Here is a 19339-nt window from a genome sequence, read left to right on the forward strand (position 1 = left end):
GTTTTTTGGGCACATTTGGGCCTGTTAACCACAATCTTTCCTTGAATGCCACAGCCAATTTGAGCATTGTTGCTGACCACGTGCATCCCTTCATGGCCACAATCTACCCATCTTGTAATGGCTGCTTCCAGCTTGATAATGCACCAAAGCAAAAGTCATCTCAAACTGGTTTCATGAACGTAACAATGAGTTTAGTGCAACGCAGTGGTCTTTGCAGTCACTGTTCCTGAATCCAACACCTTTGGCATGTGGTAGAACAGGAGATTCACAGTGTGAAAGTGCACCTGAAAAATCTGCAGGAATTGCATGATGCAATTATGTCAACATGGACCAGAATCTCGAGGGAGCATTTCCAATATCTTGTGGAATCCATGCCATGAAGATCTGAGGCCCTACTCAGTGTTCCTAGTGTTCCTAAAAAAGGGGTCAGTGAGTGTATATCTGCCTGGTTAATGGTAAGAGATAAAGAAAGGTTGGAAAATGGTAATATAAAATGATTTCTAACTCATTTTTGGTTAAAAAAACAAAATATCATGAGCAAATCTCAGGAAAAGAAATACAAATCATGAAAAATGCCAGATTTAAACAGGTTTTAAACTTTAATTTTCAGATGAAACTGACATCAAAATAACAGATGTAGTATGTACTATGTTAACATACTGTTATGTATGTTATGTAAATGTTATGAATGTTATATAGAAAATAAGCTATAAAATCTTTGTAATGTCACAGAAACCAATACATTTATGTACATATATCAACTTAGACTACAGCAGTTTAGCTCCACTTATTAATGCTGATGCTATAATGAGTCTGCTAAAGGAAGTCTGGACTGCTTTTTGAATGAGACATAATTCAAAGCAGCCAATCAGAACAAGGGTCATTTACATATATTAATTATAAGGGATAAATTAATTATAAGGGATAAAAAAAGGTTGAAAAATTGTCATATGAAAAAGAATTACAAATATTTTGTTACATAAAAACACACAAGCATTACAAGTAAAAAACACACATGAAGGAAACAGGTTCTTTAATGTAATGTTAGTATCTATATTTTGTGGGTCACTCGAAATAAATTAATAATTAGAACTTTATGCACTCTCACACAAATAAGTAGAAGAGTTAGTTATACAGGTCACTGCACCTGTGATCAATAGTGATTAGCACTGAAATTGAACTATAATAAAGAACCACAGCTTTTAGAGCTTCTGCTCTGAGCTCAATCTGTAGTGGCTCATAAATCCACATGAGGGCAGTGTTGTGCCTTCTATAGTTTCTCATCTTTGTAAACTGGATTTTAGAGTCTTGATAGAAAGAAACAGGGTTAAAATTTATACTGTAACCTATTCTGTCATTACAAGAACACTACAAGAACACCACTATTTAATACAAGGCTGAAATCCTTTTGTGGGTGTAGCAATCAAACTGGATCAGTGGTCAGTGTTGAAACCCACTGCTCAGGTTGAACTCAAACAAGCTGTCCATCACATGAGGGCCTACTGTACATAGTTGTGACAAATTTGTTACAACATGACATGTTTACACCACATTGAACATATTTCTATAGTTTCTTTTATAGCTTCATTATGATCAAATAAATTAATTTAATAATTAAAACGATGAAAAACATGTTTGCTGGGGTAATTTAATTCAGTAATGGTAAGGTACTTATTAACACAGTGCGTATCCCAATACCACAAACATTATTTTTTTTATGTTTCTCATTTCCACAAACAAAATAAATAAAAGATCAAGCAGCCTTAGAACTTTGGAGCGTGTGATTTAAGGAGAGACCACAGTACAATTCTTCATGTTTTATCTGGTTTAACGGAAATGTAAAGATTTTGACCATCTGCCTAATACATATTGGAATTTGTTCCATGTTAATGCAATGTGGTATCAGGTGCACACAGTGACCCATATGCACACACGCCTGTTCTGAACCACCTGTTTGTGGTTTCACGAGGTAGCTGACCTGTTGATCCGGGTAGTATGTCAGGTCAAATGATGCTCCACAATGCTTATCAGCTGCTGAGGAAAACAAAGCCATCTATAAAAGTTCTACTAAAACTCTAGCCCCTATCTAGAAGACAAGTATATGTTTTGATTTTAAAAACATGCAGTACATGCTCATATATTTCAATATATCACTATATATTTGTACATATGTAAGTATTCAATAATGATACAGTTAAATATATCTTGCACATATAGCATAAAATATATGATATCTGCAAGTTATTAATGTATACAAATATGACAAACATTAATATAATGTGATCCCAAACTTTAGAACTCTAGTGTTTACCACAGAGATGAACCCTGTGTATATGATACTAAGTATTTAAGAAATAAGAACATTATTTATAAAACAAAGAAAAAACACACAAGTAAACTTAAACTGCAAGAATGTTATTAATGTGAATGTCAATAGCTTAGAGCCCTCAAGTAGGTAAGTTTTATATACAAAACTTGTATCTCCAAAATAGTAACTTTATTTTAGTAAAATAGTAACATTTTCTTTAAAGAAGAAAATTATATAACTGGTTTGATGTAACAAGATTGTTAAAGATGTTTAACAAAGATGTTTTTCCATTCTTCACAAAATTTTAACACGGTGTAAAACTAATGCCCAAAATTTGGGCAGCTCTGGCCAGATTATTATTGCTATTATTATTTCCATCCATCCATCCATCCATCCATTTTCTAAGCCACTTCTCCGTCAGGGTCGCGGGGGGGTGCTGGAGCCTATCCCAGCAGTCTTCGGGCGGAAGGCAGGATACACCCTGGACAGGTCGCCAGTCCATCGCAGGGCAGACAGACAGACATTCACACCTAGTGGCAATTTAGCACGTCCAATTGGCCTGACTGCATATCTTTGGACTGTGGGAGGAAACCGGAGAACCCGGAGGAAACCCACGCAGACACGGGGAGAACATGCAAACTCCACACAGAGAGGACCCTGGTCGCCCGGCCAGGGAATCGAACCCAGGCCCTCCTCGCTGTGAGGCGACAGCGCTACCCACCACGCCACCGTGCCGCCGCTATTATTATTTATAAAAAAAAAAAAGAGTGACAATACATCCTCTCTACAACAACAAACCTCTACAAGAACAAACCTCTACACATTTTAATGTGCAGTTACAATATTTATTGGCTAATTTTATTATGGGGGGGAAGTTAAAAGGTGGCCTGTGCAAAAGTTATAGCACATTTTAGATTTTCATTTTTTATTGTTTTTACAATATTTTAAACATAGCAAATATATAGAAACTGTGCATTAAAATATACAGGAAATTCCATAATTAAGTTTGTTCCCTCGTGTGTTGACTTATTTTCACTTAGAAAATGAACAAAACATGTAATCTAACCAGGGATAAACATCTTATAAGTACATTATTGAAGCGTTGCTTTATGCATTATGCACATGCCATGTAGCCATTGTAGTTTATTTTGTTTAATTTATTTTATTGCATTTATTCAATTAATTTAACCAGTTGATTTGTTGAATTCAATTGAATTCCTGTTTCATTGTGTTTACCATGGCATTTAATATCTTCTTTTCTCGATTAAAATAAATTAAATAATTAGTGAGGACCACCAAGTCAGTTAGGGACCCCACATGTTCCGAAACAGTCATAGGTACGAGAAAGAAAGACAGGAACAAGTCTAGAAGGATACATGTGCAGCACATGTTTACACACACATGAGGCCAAGGGGTCATCTGCGTTAACATCAGCTCAGTAGGTGAACATGGGTCATATTGAATCCCAACCACCTGTTAACACCCTCACCCAGCTACAGAGAGAGATAGAGAACTCTCTATGGCAGGACACATGCAGAATTGATTTGTCATGCCATGTCATTAGCTAAAGTACTTTCCTGCAAGTTATTATTATGAAACTTTTACTGTTTCTTTGTTGATTTCTACAGCAGTAAATGGGCCATTTGCCCTGAAAAGGTCCTCTTCTGATTACTTTATACTGCAACAAAGAGGCCCATTTAGCTTTATTATATAAATCATTTTCTTATCTGCTCAGTTTGTTTGTGCAGGTCTAATCTGCCCTCACATCAACCGCAAAATGCGAAACCGCACGTCCATCACCCGTACCACACAACTTAAACTACAAGATACCAGAGCAGAGTATGTGTGTAATGTGTGCCCACATAACTGCCACATAACTGAGTGTATCAATCTCTGCCACAAATACACATCTAACCCGCACCAACATAACAGCACATAACTTTCTGTCCAATAAACACCCTCCTTCTTCCTTCCTTAACCCCCATACACTGTCTGGGCCAGTCTCATCTGAGTTGTTACTATGGCGACAGGACCCGAAGAGCAGGCATCACCTCAGATACCTCAACCAGATAATCTCAACTCGGTCAGAACAGAACGAACACACACAGACACACACACACACGATCAAAGCAGAAGGACAGACCAACTGACTCACATCTGAGTATCAAAAGTTCATTTGGTTGACAGCAGGGTAAAGCTCTCCAGCTTATTCAAGCAGTTTATGAACTCTTTAATATTTATTAGCTTCAAATGATCTACAGCCACGTGCAGACCTCACTTCAACCCTAATAAACTGACTGAAATCTGTTCGCCAGATTGAATCCTTTACTATTCCAAGCTAGCTTTTGAAAATTTGAACTGAATCTCAACAGTAAAGGGGAACTTCACACTGTTTTTCCACTTTTACACATAATTAAATGATTAAGATGTAAACAAACTCTTTCAGAGTGGTTTGATGTCATTATTGTTCACAGTGGTGATGATAGGAACCAGATGTCTGAAGTGTTTAATGCCACTAAAAGTTACATCACAGAAAGTTATTGCATTTTACCACAGTTTAGCGATAATGTTTGACATAAAATATATTTTCAGAGGTCGATTCATAGTGAAGAGGTACATGCAGGGAAGTCGAAAGAAACCTTTGTTTAGATTTAACGATATTTTTGCTAGTATTAACAGATACATAAAATATGAAATATAAATATAATAACTTAGAAAATACTTGTAGGTTTGCTGGCCATTTTGGACAGTGAATTTACTGGCTATATTTTTGTTGTAAACATCAGGACTCCTGGTTCCTATCTTCATCACTGTAAATAAATTTGACTAGGTGAGTATGTGTTCATTGACATCAACGCACCATTTCACATCAAACCACTCTGAATGACTTTGAACAGCTGAATGTCATAGAATTTTTTTGAAATGGTAGGATGAGTGAAGAAGAAAACAAATGCTTTTATTGAATAGGCATCCAGGGATAAGCGTCACTCAGTATGGCTGAAACGGCCATACATATTCACTGTACAATAGGCACAGCCCAAGACAGAATAGCACAAACAACGCTTGTAAACATTATTAAGCTAACAGTAACAACTTATTAACAATAAGATTAGAAATGAGCAGATCAGAGGGACAGTGAAGGTGGAGCAGTTTGGAGATAAAGCCAGAGAGGCCAGGTTGAGATGGTTTGGACATGTGTTGAGGAGGAAAAGTGGATATATGTTGGAGATGGAGCTGCCGGGTAGAAGGAGAAGAGGTAGACCTCAGAGAAGGTTTATGGATGTAGTGAAGGTGGACATGGAGATGGTTGGTGTAAAAGTAGAGGAGGCAGTGGATAGGGCAAGATGGAGGCAGATGATCCGCTGTGGCGATCTCTAAAGGGAGCAGCCGAAAGAAGAAGAACAACAACAACTTATTAACAATAAATGTCTCCTACTGTGAGTATGGTGCCTCCCAAGAGCCTCCTTGCATGGTTGCTCCTCATGGCCATGCCTCTGTGCTCCTATGGCAGAGTGAGCCAGTAGCAGTGATCAACTGATAAACAAACAAAAAACACATTTTCATGAGCAGATTCAAACCATTATAAGATCAGCAGAAATGTGTTTTGCAAAAGACTGATGCACCTCTCAGACAATCAGTCAGATCTGCCGGAGTCATGAGACACACTCTGGAAATGTCCACATTCTCTGTTTTACATACACCCAAACAGAATAAAACTAATTCCATCTCCCTACCTTTTCCAGAGTAAACGACCGCCCACCTGTCCGGCCGGACACCGAAGGATGACTGACTGTCGAACTCTCCTGCTACCCGCTTCAGACCAGCTGCCCAATCCCCAGCTACCGCCACCTGCCTTGGACTAGCTGCCCACCCTACGTTTTCATGGACTCCTAGCTATTACTACTACTAATACTACTACTATTCTTATTAGTAGTATAATCATTTGTAGGTAGTCTGACCACAGGAGGATGGGTCCCCCCTTGTAAGCCTTGGTTCCTCCCAAGGTTTCCTCCTCAGCTCTGAGGGAGGTTCTCCTTGCCACCGTTGCCCCAGGCTTGCTCACCTGGGGGTTTTTACATTCATGTTAAAACTTTGTCTGTTCTGGAATTCTGTGAAGCTGCTTTGTGACAACATCAGTTATAAAAAGCGCTATACAAATAAATTTGACTTGACCTCTCAGACAATCACAATCTTCTCTAAATGCTACATTCTTCAAAGAAGGAAAGGAAAAACAACAAACCTGCACTGAGAACAGCAATGGCAGTACATTCATCAGAATTAGGCTAAAGATTATGAAAAAGTGTTGCTGAGGATCATGTGCCTGATATATGCTATCATGATCATTTGGGTGGTAGTGATAATTTAGTTTCATTCCTGATGCTCAACAAGTTTTGGCTTAACTCAAAACTATAAACATACAGACTATTCCGGCTCTGAGGTCAACTAAGCCTAATCTGGCTTACTGTGCTTGCGAAAAATAATATGATGTCTAATGATAAATAATGTTACAGAAAAATATCAAGATTAGTCAGCAAGCTAACTACTTAGCTTTTTGAAATTTAGCTGTTAACAGTAAAGTTAGACAAATTAGTTCAGAACAAACAGTGATGAGTGCTCCTTAGCACTAATAAACTCTACAGCATTTCACATTGCTCTGACGTGCTTTGATGTTAGCTTTAGCGATATCTTGTCTGAAGGGGTAACTTCCGTTGCTAAAACCTTATCCTTACTATCCATATACATTTTTATTGTACATTAAAAAATCTGCATCTTTAAAATGGACTGCAAAACAATTTCCCTGGTTTGATGACTGTAAACATGAATTTTGACAATTCCTAAGCATGTATGTTTACACTTAACACACTATGAAACCAGTTGATTTTTGAAAGAATAATTATTTAAAAGCAGTCCTCTGTGTCCTTCTCAATTTTTTACTGTTCTACTGAACTTTTAGTCTGTTAGCACAAGTGCTACAGATACTAGCAGGTAGCCTTAGCCTGAAAGTTTGGTGACCGTGGCAACAACTTGTCAGAACTTTGCAAACACGGCTGATCTCACACCCAGAAGAAAATCAATGATCACTTATTTATTCATCACTGTGTGCAAATGCTCAGGGATGAGTGGTGCTAAGATTTGATGCCAGAATCATTCATGGGTTAGCTAGCCATTTCTGCATCTAGCTGCCATACCTGTATGGAACTGAATAGACAGATGACAAGTCCCAGAAGAAAAAGTGAAAAATAAAAGGAAAGCAATATCAGATGGTAGGAGACAGTAAAAAGGTAAAAGGGAAGAAGAAATAGGGAATGGTAGGCAGGGAGAGAAAGAGGTTTGTGGACAAACTAGAAGACAGGTGAAGGTTTTTCAGACAGATCTCTAAAATGAGATTCAAGAATGCACTGTTTTTTGGTCTGCCATCACTTTTGGAGAATTGTGTGCTGCTTTGAGGTGTTCCTGTAAGTGTGTGCGCAAGTGTTTGTGTGTCTAGCATTTAAACAGAGTGGATTATGGGATTACGGTCAGGCAGGTCATGTGACATGTGTGGTCTGCAGTGACCCTGCTTATAGACAGATTACCCTGGTGAAGGTGAGGCAACCTCGCTTCTCTACCCTTCTGTTCATCCATCTCTCCATCCCTCCATCCGTATGCCCGCCCTCCTCATGGTCAGCTCCCATTTCCTGAACGCTGTGGCTGGCTGGACCGCTACACTTGGGCTCACTCACCTGCAATCACATATTGCTTTTACTTGGCTTCATCCAGAGGGGCCTTCACACTCACTGCTATCATCATCCTTTTTCCAGACACTCCAAAGGTAAGTCTGACCTTTAACCTTATATCATGCATGCCCACCAGTCAGCTCAAAGGACTTCTCCCCAAAGTGGTGGACTGTTTTATGACTCTGTGGAGGCAACATTGTCTATTTTTGCAAGTAGACAGCATTAAAAAATGTAGAAATGTACAAAGTATTTAACAGCACCAACCAAGCTTCATTGAAGGCCTGGTAGGTGACTTGATAATGCTTCTAGCTTTTTTACCTGTATAAAACTGGATAGACAGATGGATGGCTAATATTTATCCCTCTCTGGCTACAGTACTGGCTAAAGAATCTACAGAACTTCATGTGGAGGTTCTTCAAACTTCAAACAACATCTCATTTACAATTTTGGTTCTTTAGAGAACCATACAAGTTACCCTTTTTAGTACCTTTATTTTTAACAGTTTTATTTTTAACAAAGCTTTGTGTGAGGGGGTAACACAATCGCTTTACTCCTTCATTACAGTGGAAGAACAAACTGCCCTAAAACTATCACAAACAACAATAGCAGCTCTCTAGGACATGAGAGAGCCCAGCAGCCAAGATTAAAATGGGATGAGAAAGCGGCGTGGCTGCTCACAGAGGCGAGGTTTGCCACATAGAGATTAAACCCTGCTCTCAGTTCACGTATCTTCCTTATTGAACATCCACTCTCACTTCATTAGCTGCACTGGCACAAAAAGCATTAGCTTCAAACGTTTCCCCTTGTGAAATGCAGGGCTGTAGGCGTGAGCACAATAATGGACTTACTTTAGCGTAAAAACTAAGAAGAGCAATGCTGTGCGGCAAATTTAGCAATGTTTTACGGTTTTGGGCACTCCCTGAAAACAGAGGAGTTTTAAGAAGGTTCAGTTCGGTGGGAAACAGAGCAGAGTTAATCTGGGACTCAGAGAGTTGAGATGTGGCTAAGTGCCTGAAGTTTCCTCGAAACACTGAACAGCTAGGGCACATGCCATGATTGGCATTATACTGTGACCTTCTTAAGGTGAAAACCATGAAGAAAAGTAGATTAAAGTGAAAGGAGTTATGAAGTTCGCCAAGAACCAAAAAAAGCATTCACTTTTAACTGCTTTGTTCCTATCTTATTAAGCATTGCATTATTATGGTGCAGCTTGTGTGACACACTGGCGCCCTCTGATGTTGACTTGTGCAAGAACCAAAGGGCATTACTGGACATCTTTTAAAGAGTGATTACCTTTGAGCATGGGCAGCACTGATTAATCTTGTTAGGCTACCACTAAATACCCTGTTGGAAAAAAAACAGCAAAGATCGCCTAGTTTACACTACATATGCTACACACCATGCAACATATGCACCATATGCTAGTTTTGCTGGTGATCAGTGTAATAACTTCCATTGCTATTGACAAGAAAGATAGCATCCAAAACATAACATACTGATGGCATAGAAAGAGACACAGAAGAGACCATGGTTCTGCTGCAAATAGTGCTCTTTTATTAAAACACAGGCAACAAGGGGACCTCACTGAAACAGTGGGGAAGGTCACCATTAACCACAGGCCTCGTCTCCATGATGACCAACTGCCAACGTAAAATGCCCATGCTCCAAGACACAATAAAACACAAACAACACAGGACAAAACTAACAAACAACACTAACAACATAAATTCCCTTCTTACTGGGAGTGCATGATTCCCCTGAGCCTCCTCACATGGCCCTATGCGTGGCAATGTCTCCAGAGTCTCTACGGCAGCACAAGCCAGGAATGGGACGCTACAATAAGCTTTTTAAGTTTTTATGTTTTTTTTTTAGTAGGGTATCCTTTATCATTTGCTTTTTCTTCTCTGCTTTTTGGAAAGCTGCAGTTTTAAATATAGTAATAGAAAAGGAAGCATATGTAGGACACATTGAGTGAAAGAACAAAGTCGGGGTGAATACGTCTTATCATGTTTCAAAGAAGTATCAAAATATTAAAATGGGTTTAAATGGGCACCTCCAAATAACACCTCATCCCTGGTCATCTGCGCTCATTGGCTGATTCTCATCACCTTTGAGGAAACAGTCAGACACCAAACCAGGAACTGCTACAAAAGCCAATCTGCAGCTCAGCAAAAACACGGCCCACTAAAACCTACATGTTTCTTTCTGTAAGAACTATTCATTATTACCAAGTATGAGCTCTTATTGTGCCCAAAGCTGGAGCTCTCAGAAGATCTGGTGTATTAAATTTAGCCTTCATTATGTCTAGAATAAAAAATGTTTACATTAAGCACTTTCAATCCAACAGTCTTTACATTGTTGTAGAAAGCATTGTTTATCCAAGGTTTAATCAACTCTCCTGGAAATGATAGCATTGGTACACAAAATATTGATTCATACTATAGAGGCTTTGGTAACTTTGAATTATGACTTAGTCTTAATTTCCCTCACTTAGGGTGTTGGAAAAGGCATAAGTATAATTGTGCATTGGCTGTCCTTGGTTTAATCGACGAGGTTTAATGCCGACAATGCACAAAGACTGATTATTTCCTCAGAGTTTTTTTGTAGTACTTAAACGTAAAATCTAGTTACAGCTGCCATTCATTTACCAAAAGGTGGAAACTCTGTGATCTTCCTCACTTATAGTGCTGGAAATTATTTGAGCAGAAATGCTATCCTAGGTTTAATCAACGGTCTTGGAGGTCATATGCTAAGATGCTGTTATCCCATGGATTCATTAATGCCTCACAGATGGTGATCTTCCTCTCTTAGGATGCAGGAAGTGTTTTCTTATTTGGGATTAATTCGTAAGTAAGTACAGAGTCTGCACACACTCGAAAGCGCAAGGGTGCAAAAGATTCTGTGGTTTAAGAACACATCATGAATCTGGTTTAGACTTTTTCCTAGGACCTTTCTCAAGAACACATTTTTAAGAAAAAAACTGTGGAAGATATTGGTGAATGAAGCCCTATGTCTTTAATTTCTTTAGAATGTTCCTTTAATTGACTTTAAACTGTGCTTGTGTTTGAAATATAAATTAGAATAAATAAATTTGTGTTGACGTTCCGAAACAGTCTGTTAGACTTTTGTACATCAGCTCACTAACATATTCTTGAGGGCAGCCATGAACATATTTTTACCTCTATGGAAAAAATATATTCTAATGCATTTATCAAATATATTTTGTAATGTATGAAAATGGCCAAAATGTATTTGTTAAATATATTTTTAAAATTCATTTATTTGTATTTGATATTGTTTTTGCAATTTTAACAAGGGTTATAGATATAACTACATGGTACTGATTCTGTCCATTGTACTTTGCCGTATGTGTGCACTAAGACAACAAGATATCAAATCATAGCTGCATTTTCAGAGTATCAATACCTGCAGCACTTGATCTTGCAATGTTAAAGGATCCATTGCCAACATTTAAAATAAAGATACTAGAATACAAATTCACTTGAAAAGGTATTCAAAACAGTAAACTGCATTAGAAACGTGTCTATTCTCATACAATTTCACATTTTTATACATTACATACATTTTATATACATTATTTATACAGTTTTTGTATGGTACATTATAATGTGTAATATTTCACCATACATTTTAAAATGAATGTGTTTTAAAATAGATTTGGTTGATAGGGCAATGCATTCTGAAATCAATTTTAGTGTTTGGACTGCAGTGTATTTGAAATGTATTTTAAATATATAAAATTATATGTTTTTTTTCCCACATAGGTGCAATGCAACACAGGAGCAAGTGTCTTTCTGCTAAATCATGACACAAAAAAGTCTCACAGCAGTGGAGGAAATAATTCTCAATGGAATTTTACAGTGTTTTTTTAATCTAATCTGTATCTGCATGTTGTTGATTACACAGACAATCATTTTGCTGCATTTCCTGGTACCCACTCACAACAAACTTACAATAGAGGCCAATGGACAGATAATGAAGGAACTCTTCACTATATGTTCTGAGTCAATGAGCTTTTAATCTGTTTTATAAGTAAAATCATGTGCATCATGCCGTCTATGGTAAATGACCACATGATACAGACACAACAGGCAGAAATGAGGTTTAAAACCCCTGAAGGGCAGTATTTCTTCAAGCAGCCTCAAATTCAAAGAGGTGAGAAGTTCACCAAATGTGAAGTAAGCATTGATAAGCGTATTAATTCACTGACTCTGTGTGTTTCAGGAGGCGATGGTTGGAGAGTGGGGATGAGGAGCCATGAGTTACTCCCTAATCACCTTCATGGCTCATAGAAAACTCTCCCAATCCCCCTTCTCCCTTATTTCTGTTTTCCTTCTTCTTTCTCTCTCCTTCTTCTCCTGTCCGTGTCTCAGTGGTCCAGCCCGTGCTCCTCTCTTGGCGGGACAGCCCTTTCTGGTTCTGTGGGGTGTGCCCAATAAGGACTGCCTGGGCCGCCCGGATCCAGCGGGTTTCGGTATGGAGTGGGAGGGGCGAGTGGCTGTGTTTTATGAGGACTCGCTTGGGCTGTACCCATATTTCAGTGCTGATGGTCAGCCAGCCAACGGTGGTCTGCCGCAGCACACAAGCCTGGACCTCCACCTCCAGAAGGTGGAGGGGGACCTGACAGCCACACTGCCACAGGCAGGAGCACCCGGGCTGGGTGTGCTGTGGTGGAATGAATGGGCCCCTCAGTGGAGCAGAAACAAGGGAAAGCAGGGGAGGTATCTGGAGGAATCACGGGCCCTGCTCCGGGGATTCTTCCCTGACTGGAGCGCAGAAGAGGTGGAGAAATGGGCTCAGGTAGATCCACAAACGCATAAACACATACATTTGTATGCGTGTAACCCTAAACCTGACCATAACATTTCCGTTTTAAAAAATGATTCAACTTTGTTAGACAAATGACACTGTAGGTTATTCTAGTTTTTCTCTAGTTTGTCAACAAAGCCATAACATCTTTTCCTGAAAATGTAGAAAAAAACACACAAATGACATTTACATAAGCAGGTAAATCCTGTCTCTCTCCCTGTCATCCCCAGAAATATCTGATGCTTTTTCATTAAACATTCAGTGACTTCCTTGGGAGCACATTCCAGTTTATCACCTCAATTGTTTTTGTTCCAAGTCATGTAATTACATATTTGGAATCAAAATGTAAAAATGTTAGAAAAAACACAGCTTTTAGATACCTAATTCAGTTTATATAACGGTCATGCTCATCACTTTGAGCAATAAAATTTATATATATATACACACACACACACAACTACAGCATATAAACTGTCAGTTCACTATTTCCTGTGTGCAGTATAATCAATACTCCATGTGAAATATGTGTAAAATATCTCTGTAGTGCAAACATTTTCTTGCTTTTCTGTTTATAATGTTTATATTGTTAATTCATCACCATTTCTACACGTAATACAATCAATACTCCATGTGCAATATTTCATGTGCAATTTGGGTAAAATTTCCTTACAATATAAATACTTTTTGCTTTTTTATTTATAACTGTTTATGTAGTCAGGGTTTATGTGAAGGATAGTGTTTATTTTTTATCTTATATTTTTATCTTTAATATTATAGATTTTCTATATAGTAACAAGTAACAAACTGTAAGCTTGTTAAGTCGTTATCTAGGTTAATTACTTTGTTAATTCTCTTCTTGTTACTTCTTTTCTCAAATGCCTTGCTATATGTGTTGCTGTAGCACTGTGAATTTTTCCATTGTGGGACTATTAAAGGATAATCTTATCTCATAGGCGTACAAGTGAGCGCTACATGTGCTAAATACGATGCTTATTATACTAATTAGGTTTGGCTCTTTGGTGGAAGAGGAGAACTTATAACTATAACTGAGTTATAACGAACACTTGTAGACACTACAGAACACTACGTATCATTATAAATAGCAAATAGTTGATCATTTTATGAAGATTTCTGTATCATATTAATCTTGATAACCATAATGATGGTTATGTAAGGTGTCTTTTATGTGACATATTCTTTAAAAAGCAAATACTATATAAATAAAGGACTGCTGCCATTTCCTGTCAGGTGGACTTTGAAGCAGCAGCTCAGTCCATCCTAATGGAGACCCTGAGAGAACTGAAGAGGCTCCGCCCACAGAGGCTGTGGGGCGTGGCCCCATATCCAAGCTGCTACAACTCTGACCCTGCCCAGATGCAGCTGGCCAATTACACGGGACGCTGCCCAGCTGCAGAGATGGCCCTAAATGATGAGATGATGTGGCTATGGAAACGAAGCTCTGCACTCTACCCCATCCTTTCACTTGAGAATCTACCTGATGGGACCAAGGGGACGTGGCTTTACACATCCAATCAGATCAGAGAGGCACTAAGAGTAGCAGCTCTAGCTGGGTCCACCTCTGATCTTCCAGTTTTCCCATTGGTCAAGAGTGTGTACACCTCCTCCAGTACATTTCTCCCTGAGGTAATAACCTAATCCATCACATTGCACAGTATATGTACAGTATAGGTCTATGTGATTGTGTATCTCCTGTTTGGTGCAATTGGACTTGCATGCAAGAGGAAGTGTTTCTATTGTGTGTACACTTTTAAATTAAAGGTGCTAAAAGGGTTTTTTGAAGAGATGTCATTGAAGAACCGCTTTTCTGAAGATATTTTCAGTTGCTGGTTCTTTAAAGTAATTCACCTGCTTCTCTGGGGTGGCGAACCAAGTCAAGCATTTGAGTTGTCTCTGCTCTAGTACTCCAAATAAACCTGTTAATTAACTGATTAATTAAAAGAGATATGTTTGATCAGGAAAATCAACATATTTTGCAGATATTGAGCCATCCAGGACCAGGAGTTCCCCACTGAAAGGTTCTTTAGGGAAACATCTTTTTATTTCTAAGATCAGTCCTTAAAAGTAAAGGTAAATAGTCATTGGCCTGGATGTAGGGTTCTAGTTCTGGTTCTAGGGAAAACATTTAATTTTACAGAAATTCTTTTTTTGGAGGTTCCTTAAACTATAAAATGGTACTTTACATTTCTGTATTTGGCAGATTTGGCTCTTATCTAGATGACTTGAATTTAATCTTGTTACAGAGGTAGGGGATTGTAATGTTTTGGAGTCTTAACCAAGGACTTTTGGTATTGCATGGTGTGCTTGCCTGGAAGGGGAACTGAACTCAAGCCTGATGAATGGAGGGCTGTAGTATTACTCACTACTCTATCCCAACTACATTCACATCTTTTAGATTTTTAATAAAACCAAAAGTTGGTAATTTATGGTATTGATCTAAAGAGCCATTTTCACACTTTTATTTTTAAGAGATTACATATTATGTGTAACTACATGTATGTGTATGTGTTTGCATCAGGCTGACCTTGTGAACACTGTAGGAGAGAGTGCTGCTATGGGTGCAGCAGGGGTCATCATCTGGGAAAAATCCATTGCTACTAAAACACAGGTACATATCCATCTACCTATCCATGCATTTCTTGTACTATATCACATTAAGCATGCATAATGTATGTACATCTACACGTGTGTCCATCAGAAGTCCTGCTCTGAACTCAGCTCCTACGTAAGAGAGGTTCTCGGCCCTTATGTGGTCAACGTAACCACGGCAGCACGTCTCTGTGGGGTCTCGCTTTGCCAAGGCCGTGGTCGCTGTGTACGCAAGAAACCAGAAGACCCAGTCTACCTGCACCTTCCTTCCGCCCACTTCTTGCTGCTTTCCAATGGGGCAGAGGGTATCCGGGCAACAGGGGAACTTCCTCCTGCCTACTTGGACATCTGGAAGCGGGACTTCCGGTGTCAGTGGTTTGAGGCACTGGAGGGAGCAGCTGCTGATCAGGAATCAGGTGGGCCGGATGTTGGAGGCCAAAGGCCACTGCCCACAGTAAAGCCACCCTCTGTTGTTGTTCAGACTGAGGTGACGGTACTCACCACAACACCTAGTGAACAGCAGCCGACAGTCAGTGGATGCCCCTCCCACAACGTGCCCATTATACTTCTCTCTATGCTGTTATTTATCAGCTTTGCAAACTTTCACATCTGACTGGCCTTGATTTTGTGTACTGAAACATAAGAGATTAGCTTGCTGACATCAATGCCACAAGGCAAATGCAGTTGTGAGTTGCATGAATGCTCCAAGTGAGTGAATTCTCTTAATATTCTGCTCAGTGAGCAGTGAGCAGTGAGCAATGACTGTTTAAAAATGGTGATTTTACAATGAAGGCTTGTCACATTCTTTCTGAACGTTCAGGCATTTGGGGAGTGCCTGAATGAAGAGAGGATCATTATGAGGAAGATTTAATGGTTGAGTTTCCATTTAATAGCAAGTAGTTCTAGCTCAGTGATTTGAAGCTGAAGTGACTCTTCAGTTACTTGCTCAATCTCCTTTCAGTTAGAGTGGACTTGGGTGGCTAACTTCAGTAAGTGCATGGAGTATCTACTGACCTTTGGCTGTTTGTTGCCCAACGCTAATGCATTTGTAGATAATACAGATCTTACTGGCCAATGTGCGGATCCTGTGATAAACACATTACATGCACCACAGACTTCCTTATGTGAAATTTGACTGCATGAGTGTCATTTGCACACGTTGATCTCTCTATGAACATTTTTCAGTCACACACTTGGCATTGAATTATGTCCATTATATCATGTACTATATGTCTATCCATCCATCCATCCATTTTCTAAGCCACTTCTCCAACAGGGTGGCGGGGGGGTGTGCTGGAGCCTATCCCAGCAGTCTATATATATATATATATATATAATGTGGGACACACAAGGTGTGATACACCAGCAAAGTTTCTGGTGCCTCAAAGGGTTGCCAGAGCTTCATGGCCTTATCTTATAGGAACAATTAGTGGCATTTTCTGCCTGCTATTCATGATCTGGCATACATTATTAACTCAGTGCTGGTCTTGTGCCTCTGAGAAATTAATGTAAAATATAAGTCACTCTAAAGGTGCATCGATCATACATTTTTATGGTCATCTTTATGGAAAAATTGGCTTTTTTGGATGATTAGTATTAGCTTTTTTATTTAAAATTATTTAAATAATAAGCCCACACTAAGTGGTTTAAGTGGACACAGGAAAACACCAGGACCAGTACTTTTCATCATCCAAAGTGACATTATAAATAATATTATTTGTTCTGGAATTTCCAATCTCTATAGTGCCTCCCTAAATCATTAATTAAATATTCCCCTCGAGTTCATGGCATAAAAAAAATGCTACATTTTGCTTGTATAATTAAAAAAAAGCACAACGGTGAGACTGCTGTGTTGGATGGAAGTGTAAAAAAAGTGAGTGTATTTATATTGCAATGATGTAACATAACACATCAATAACCAAACAAGCAGTCTCTCTTAAAGTTTGAAGAGAGCTAAAATGAAACAAACATATGATTGACAGATACCCATGGTAGAGTACGCACTACACAGCAATCTTTTTGTGCACTGATACTTTTCATAGGTTCTGTGTTAAAAGCTTAAAGACAAGATACTTCAACACATAACACCATTAAAGGTGCAATAAGCAAGCTTTTCCATGAAAATGTATGGAAATTGGCCACTGCAAGGGCAGAGCTGTGTTCATATGTTTTGTAATGAACCACCAGAACAGCTGAAGTTTCACACTTTCACAAATATCTAATATTTGTAACAAAACTATTTTTCCCTGTCATAATCGGCTCATTGTTAAACACATACAGTCTGCTGAAGTTTAGCTTATTTCAGTTTTTTCTACTTTAGATTTTTATCTTTAGCGTTAACAGTAACTGATGTAATAAAAATAGCGGAAATCCATGACATCACAATAAATAATACTGAGTAACTTAACGCCTTTTGGCAGTATCTGTTCTTGACTGACGACACTTGCATTTGTGAGGTTATTTTGTGGGAGTTCATGGCGTTTTCTTCTCTTTCAGTGATGCACAAAAAAGCAACTTGCATGCAAATAGCTCCCCTTGTGTGGAATTTGTGTGCAGGTGTTCTGATTAATGTGTTTTTTTTTTATATTTCTTTATCAAATCAATACTGTACTGTTTTTGGTACTGAATAATATGTTAAATGTAAATGCATATACAATAAAGATGTTTCTATAATTCTGGCCACAAATTTGTAGTTTTGGCCATGAGGTTTACTTGCTTGATGACCCAATTCCTGCCCTGGAAATAAAAACGTGGCTGATATACTTTTGTGAAAGTGTTTTAAAATATATTTAAAATATACATTTTACATGCACTGTCAAAGTACATACTACCACTTCAAGTTGCTTAGGAAACTGCCATGCTACCTGCCAGTCATCTGATCATCTGATAGTGGTCATGGGTAATAATGCTATGCCACCCGTGCGATATAGAGTTACATACAAAGTTACATATATGCAAAAGCCTGTGAGGGGTGAACATGCTCCAGCCTGACTTCAAAGAGACCTTTAACCTCACAAACAAAGACATGTACGCCGGCTTTTGTGTAAGCAAAAGTGCACATGAATGCAGACACATCACACAGCACAAAGCTCCATATAAACATGCACAGATGCTGGTACACCTCTCCGCACACGTACACGTGCACATGCTACAATGTAAAACACGTACCTCGGGGCCTGGTAGGACAGCGATAAGTGCATCATCAGATTTGCTAAATGTTGCAGAGCTGGTCAGCCGCTCCCCTTCACCTCTTATCAGTCCATCTGTCCAAACTAACCCTTAATCTCATGTTTAGTCTTTGGCTTATCGTTAATCTGGGACTGAGACACGGATCTAGCCACGTTTACCGTGAATCAGAAACTTCATCAGAACCATCTGCCAAGCCTGTATACAGCATAAACAACACTGCACAATAATAAACAATGACCAGTGGTAAGCATCTGAATCTTGTAGCGACTCTTAGTCTCTCAAAAGCAAATATGTACAGTTACATAATGAACCAGATTAAATCATAAGTGAAATAGGGAGGAAAACGACAAAGTAACTTTTGGGAGATTTAGATAAGAGGGTGATCAGTGGTGCTGTTAATAACCACTGTAAGCCCCAACAGCTTGTATGTGGTTTCACACTTCAGTTCCTCACTCTGATAAACGTATAACTTATACACTAAATTTGGTAACGGGGTAGAATAATGTGATATCTATTGTGTTTTTTGCACTACACAGCTATGAATTTTTCATACAGAAGTGGAAAAAGAAATTTCAGTTTCAATGTTCAAAGTTCAAGTGCCAAAACAAGACTGCAGCACCCAGTGAAGCAGATTTCTTAGAGACCAAAAAATGCCAAACTATTTTATACATATCAAACCTTTCCCCTA

At 38.7% G+C, this 19339-nt stretch overlaps 1 protein-coding gene across 1 annotated transcript; it reads left to right on the forward strand.

The window, feature by feature from the left end:
• The first annotated feature begins 7934 nt into the window (after positions 1-7934).
• si:dkey-72l14.3 (Glyco_hydro_56 domain-containing protein) lies at positions 7935-18158 on the forward strand. The gene is made up of 5 exons (XM_017693438.2): positions 7935-8120; positions 12271-12846; positions 14104-14499; positions 15392-15481; positions 15572-18158. Exons 2-5 carry the CDS (start codon positions 12304-12306, stop codon positions 16073-16075), a joined length of 1533 nt encoding a protein of 510 aa, XP_017548927.1. The 5' UTR covers positions 7935-8120; positions 12271-12303; the 3' UTR covers positions 16076-18158.
• The last annotated feature ends 1181 nt before the right edge of the window (positions 18159-19339 follow it).

Source organism: Pygocentrus nattereri, chromosome 28, assembly GCF_015220715.1.
Source record: "Pygocentrus nattereri isolate fPygNat1 chromosome 28, fPygNat1.pri, whole genome shotgun sequence".
Classification (NCBI taxonomy): domain Eukaryota; kingdom Metazoa; phylum Chordata; class Actinopteri; order Characiformes; family Serrasalmidae; genus Pygocentrus; species Pygocentrus nattereri.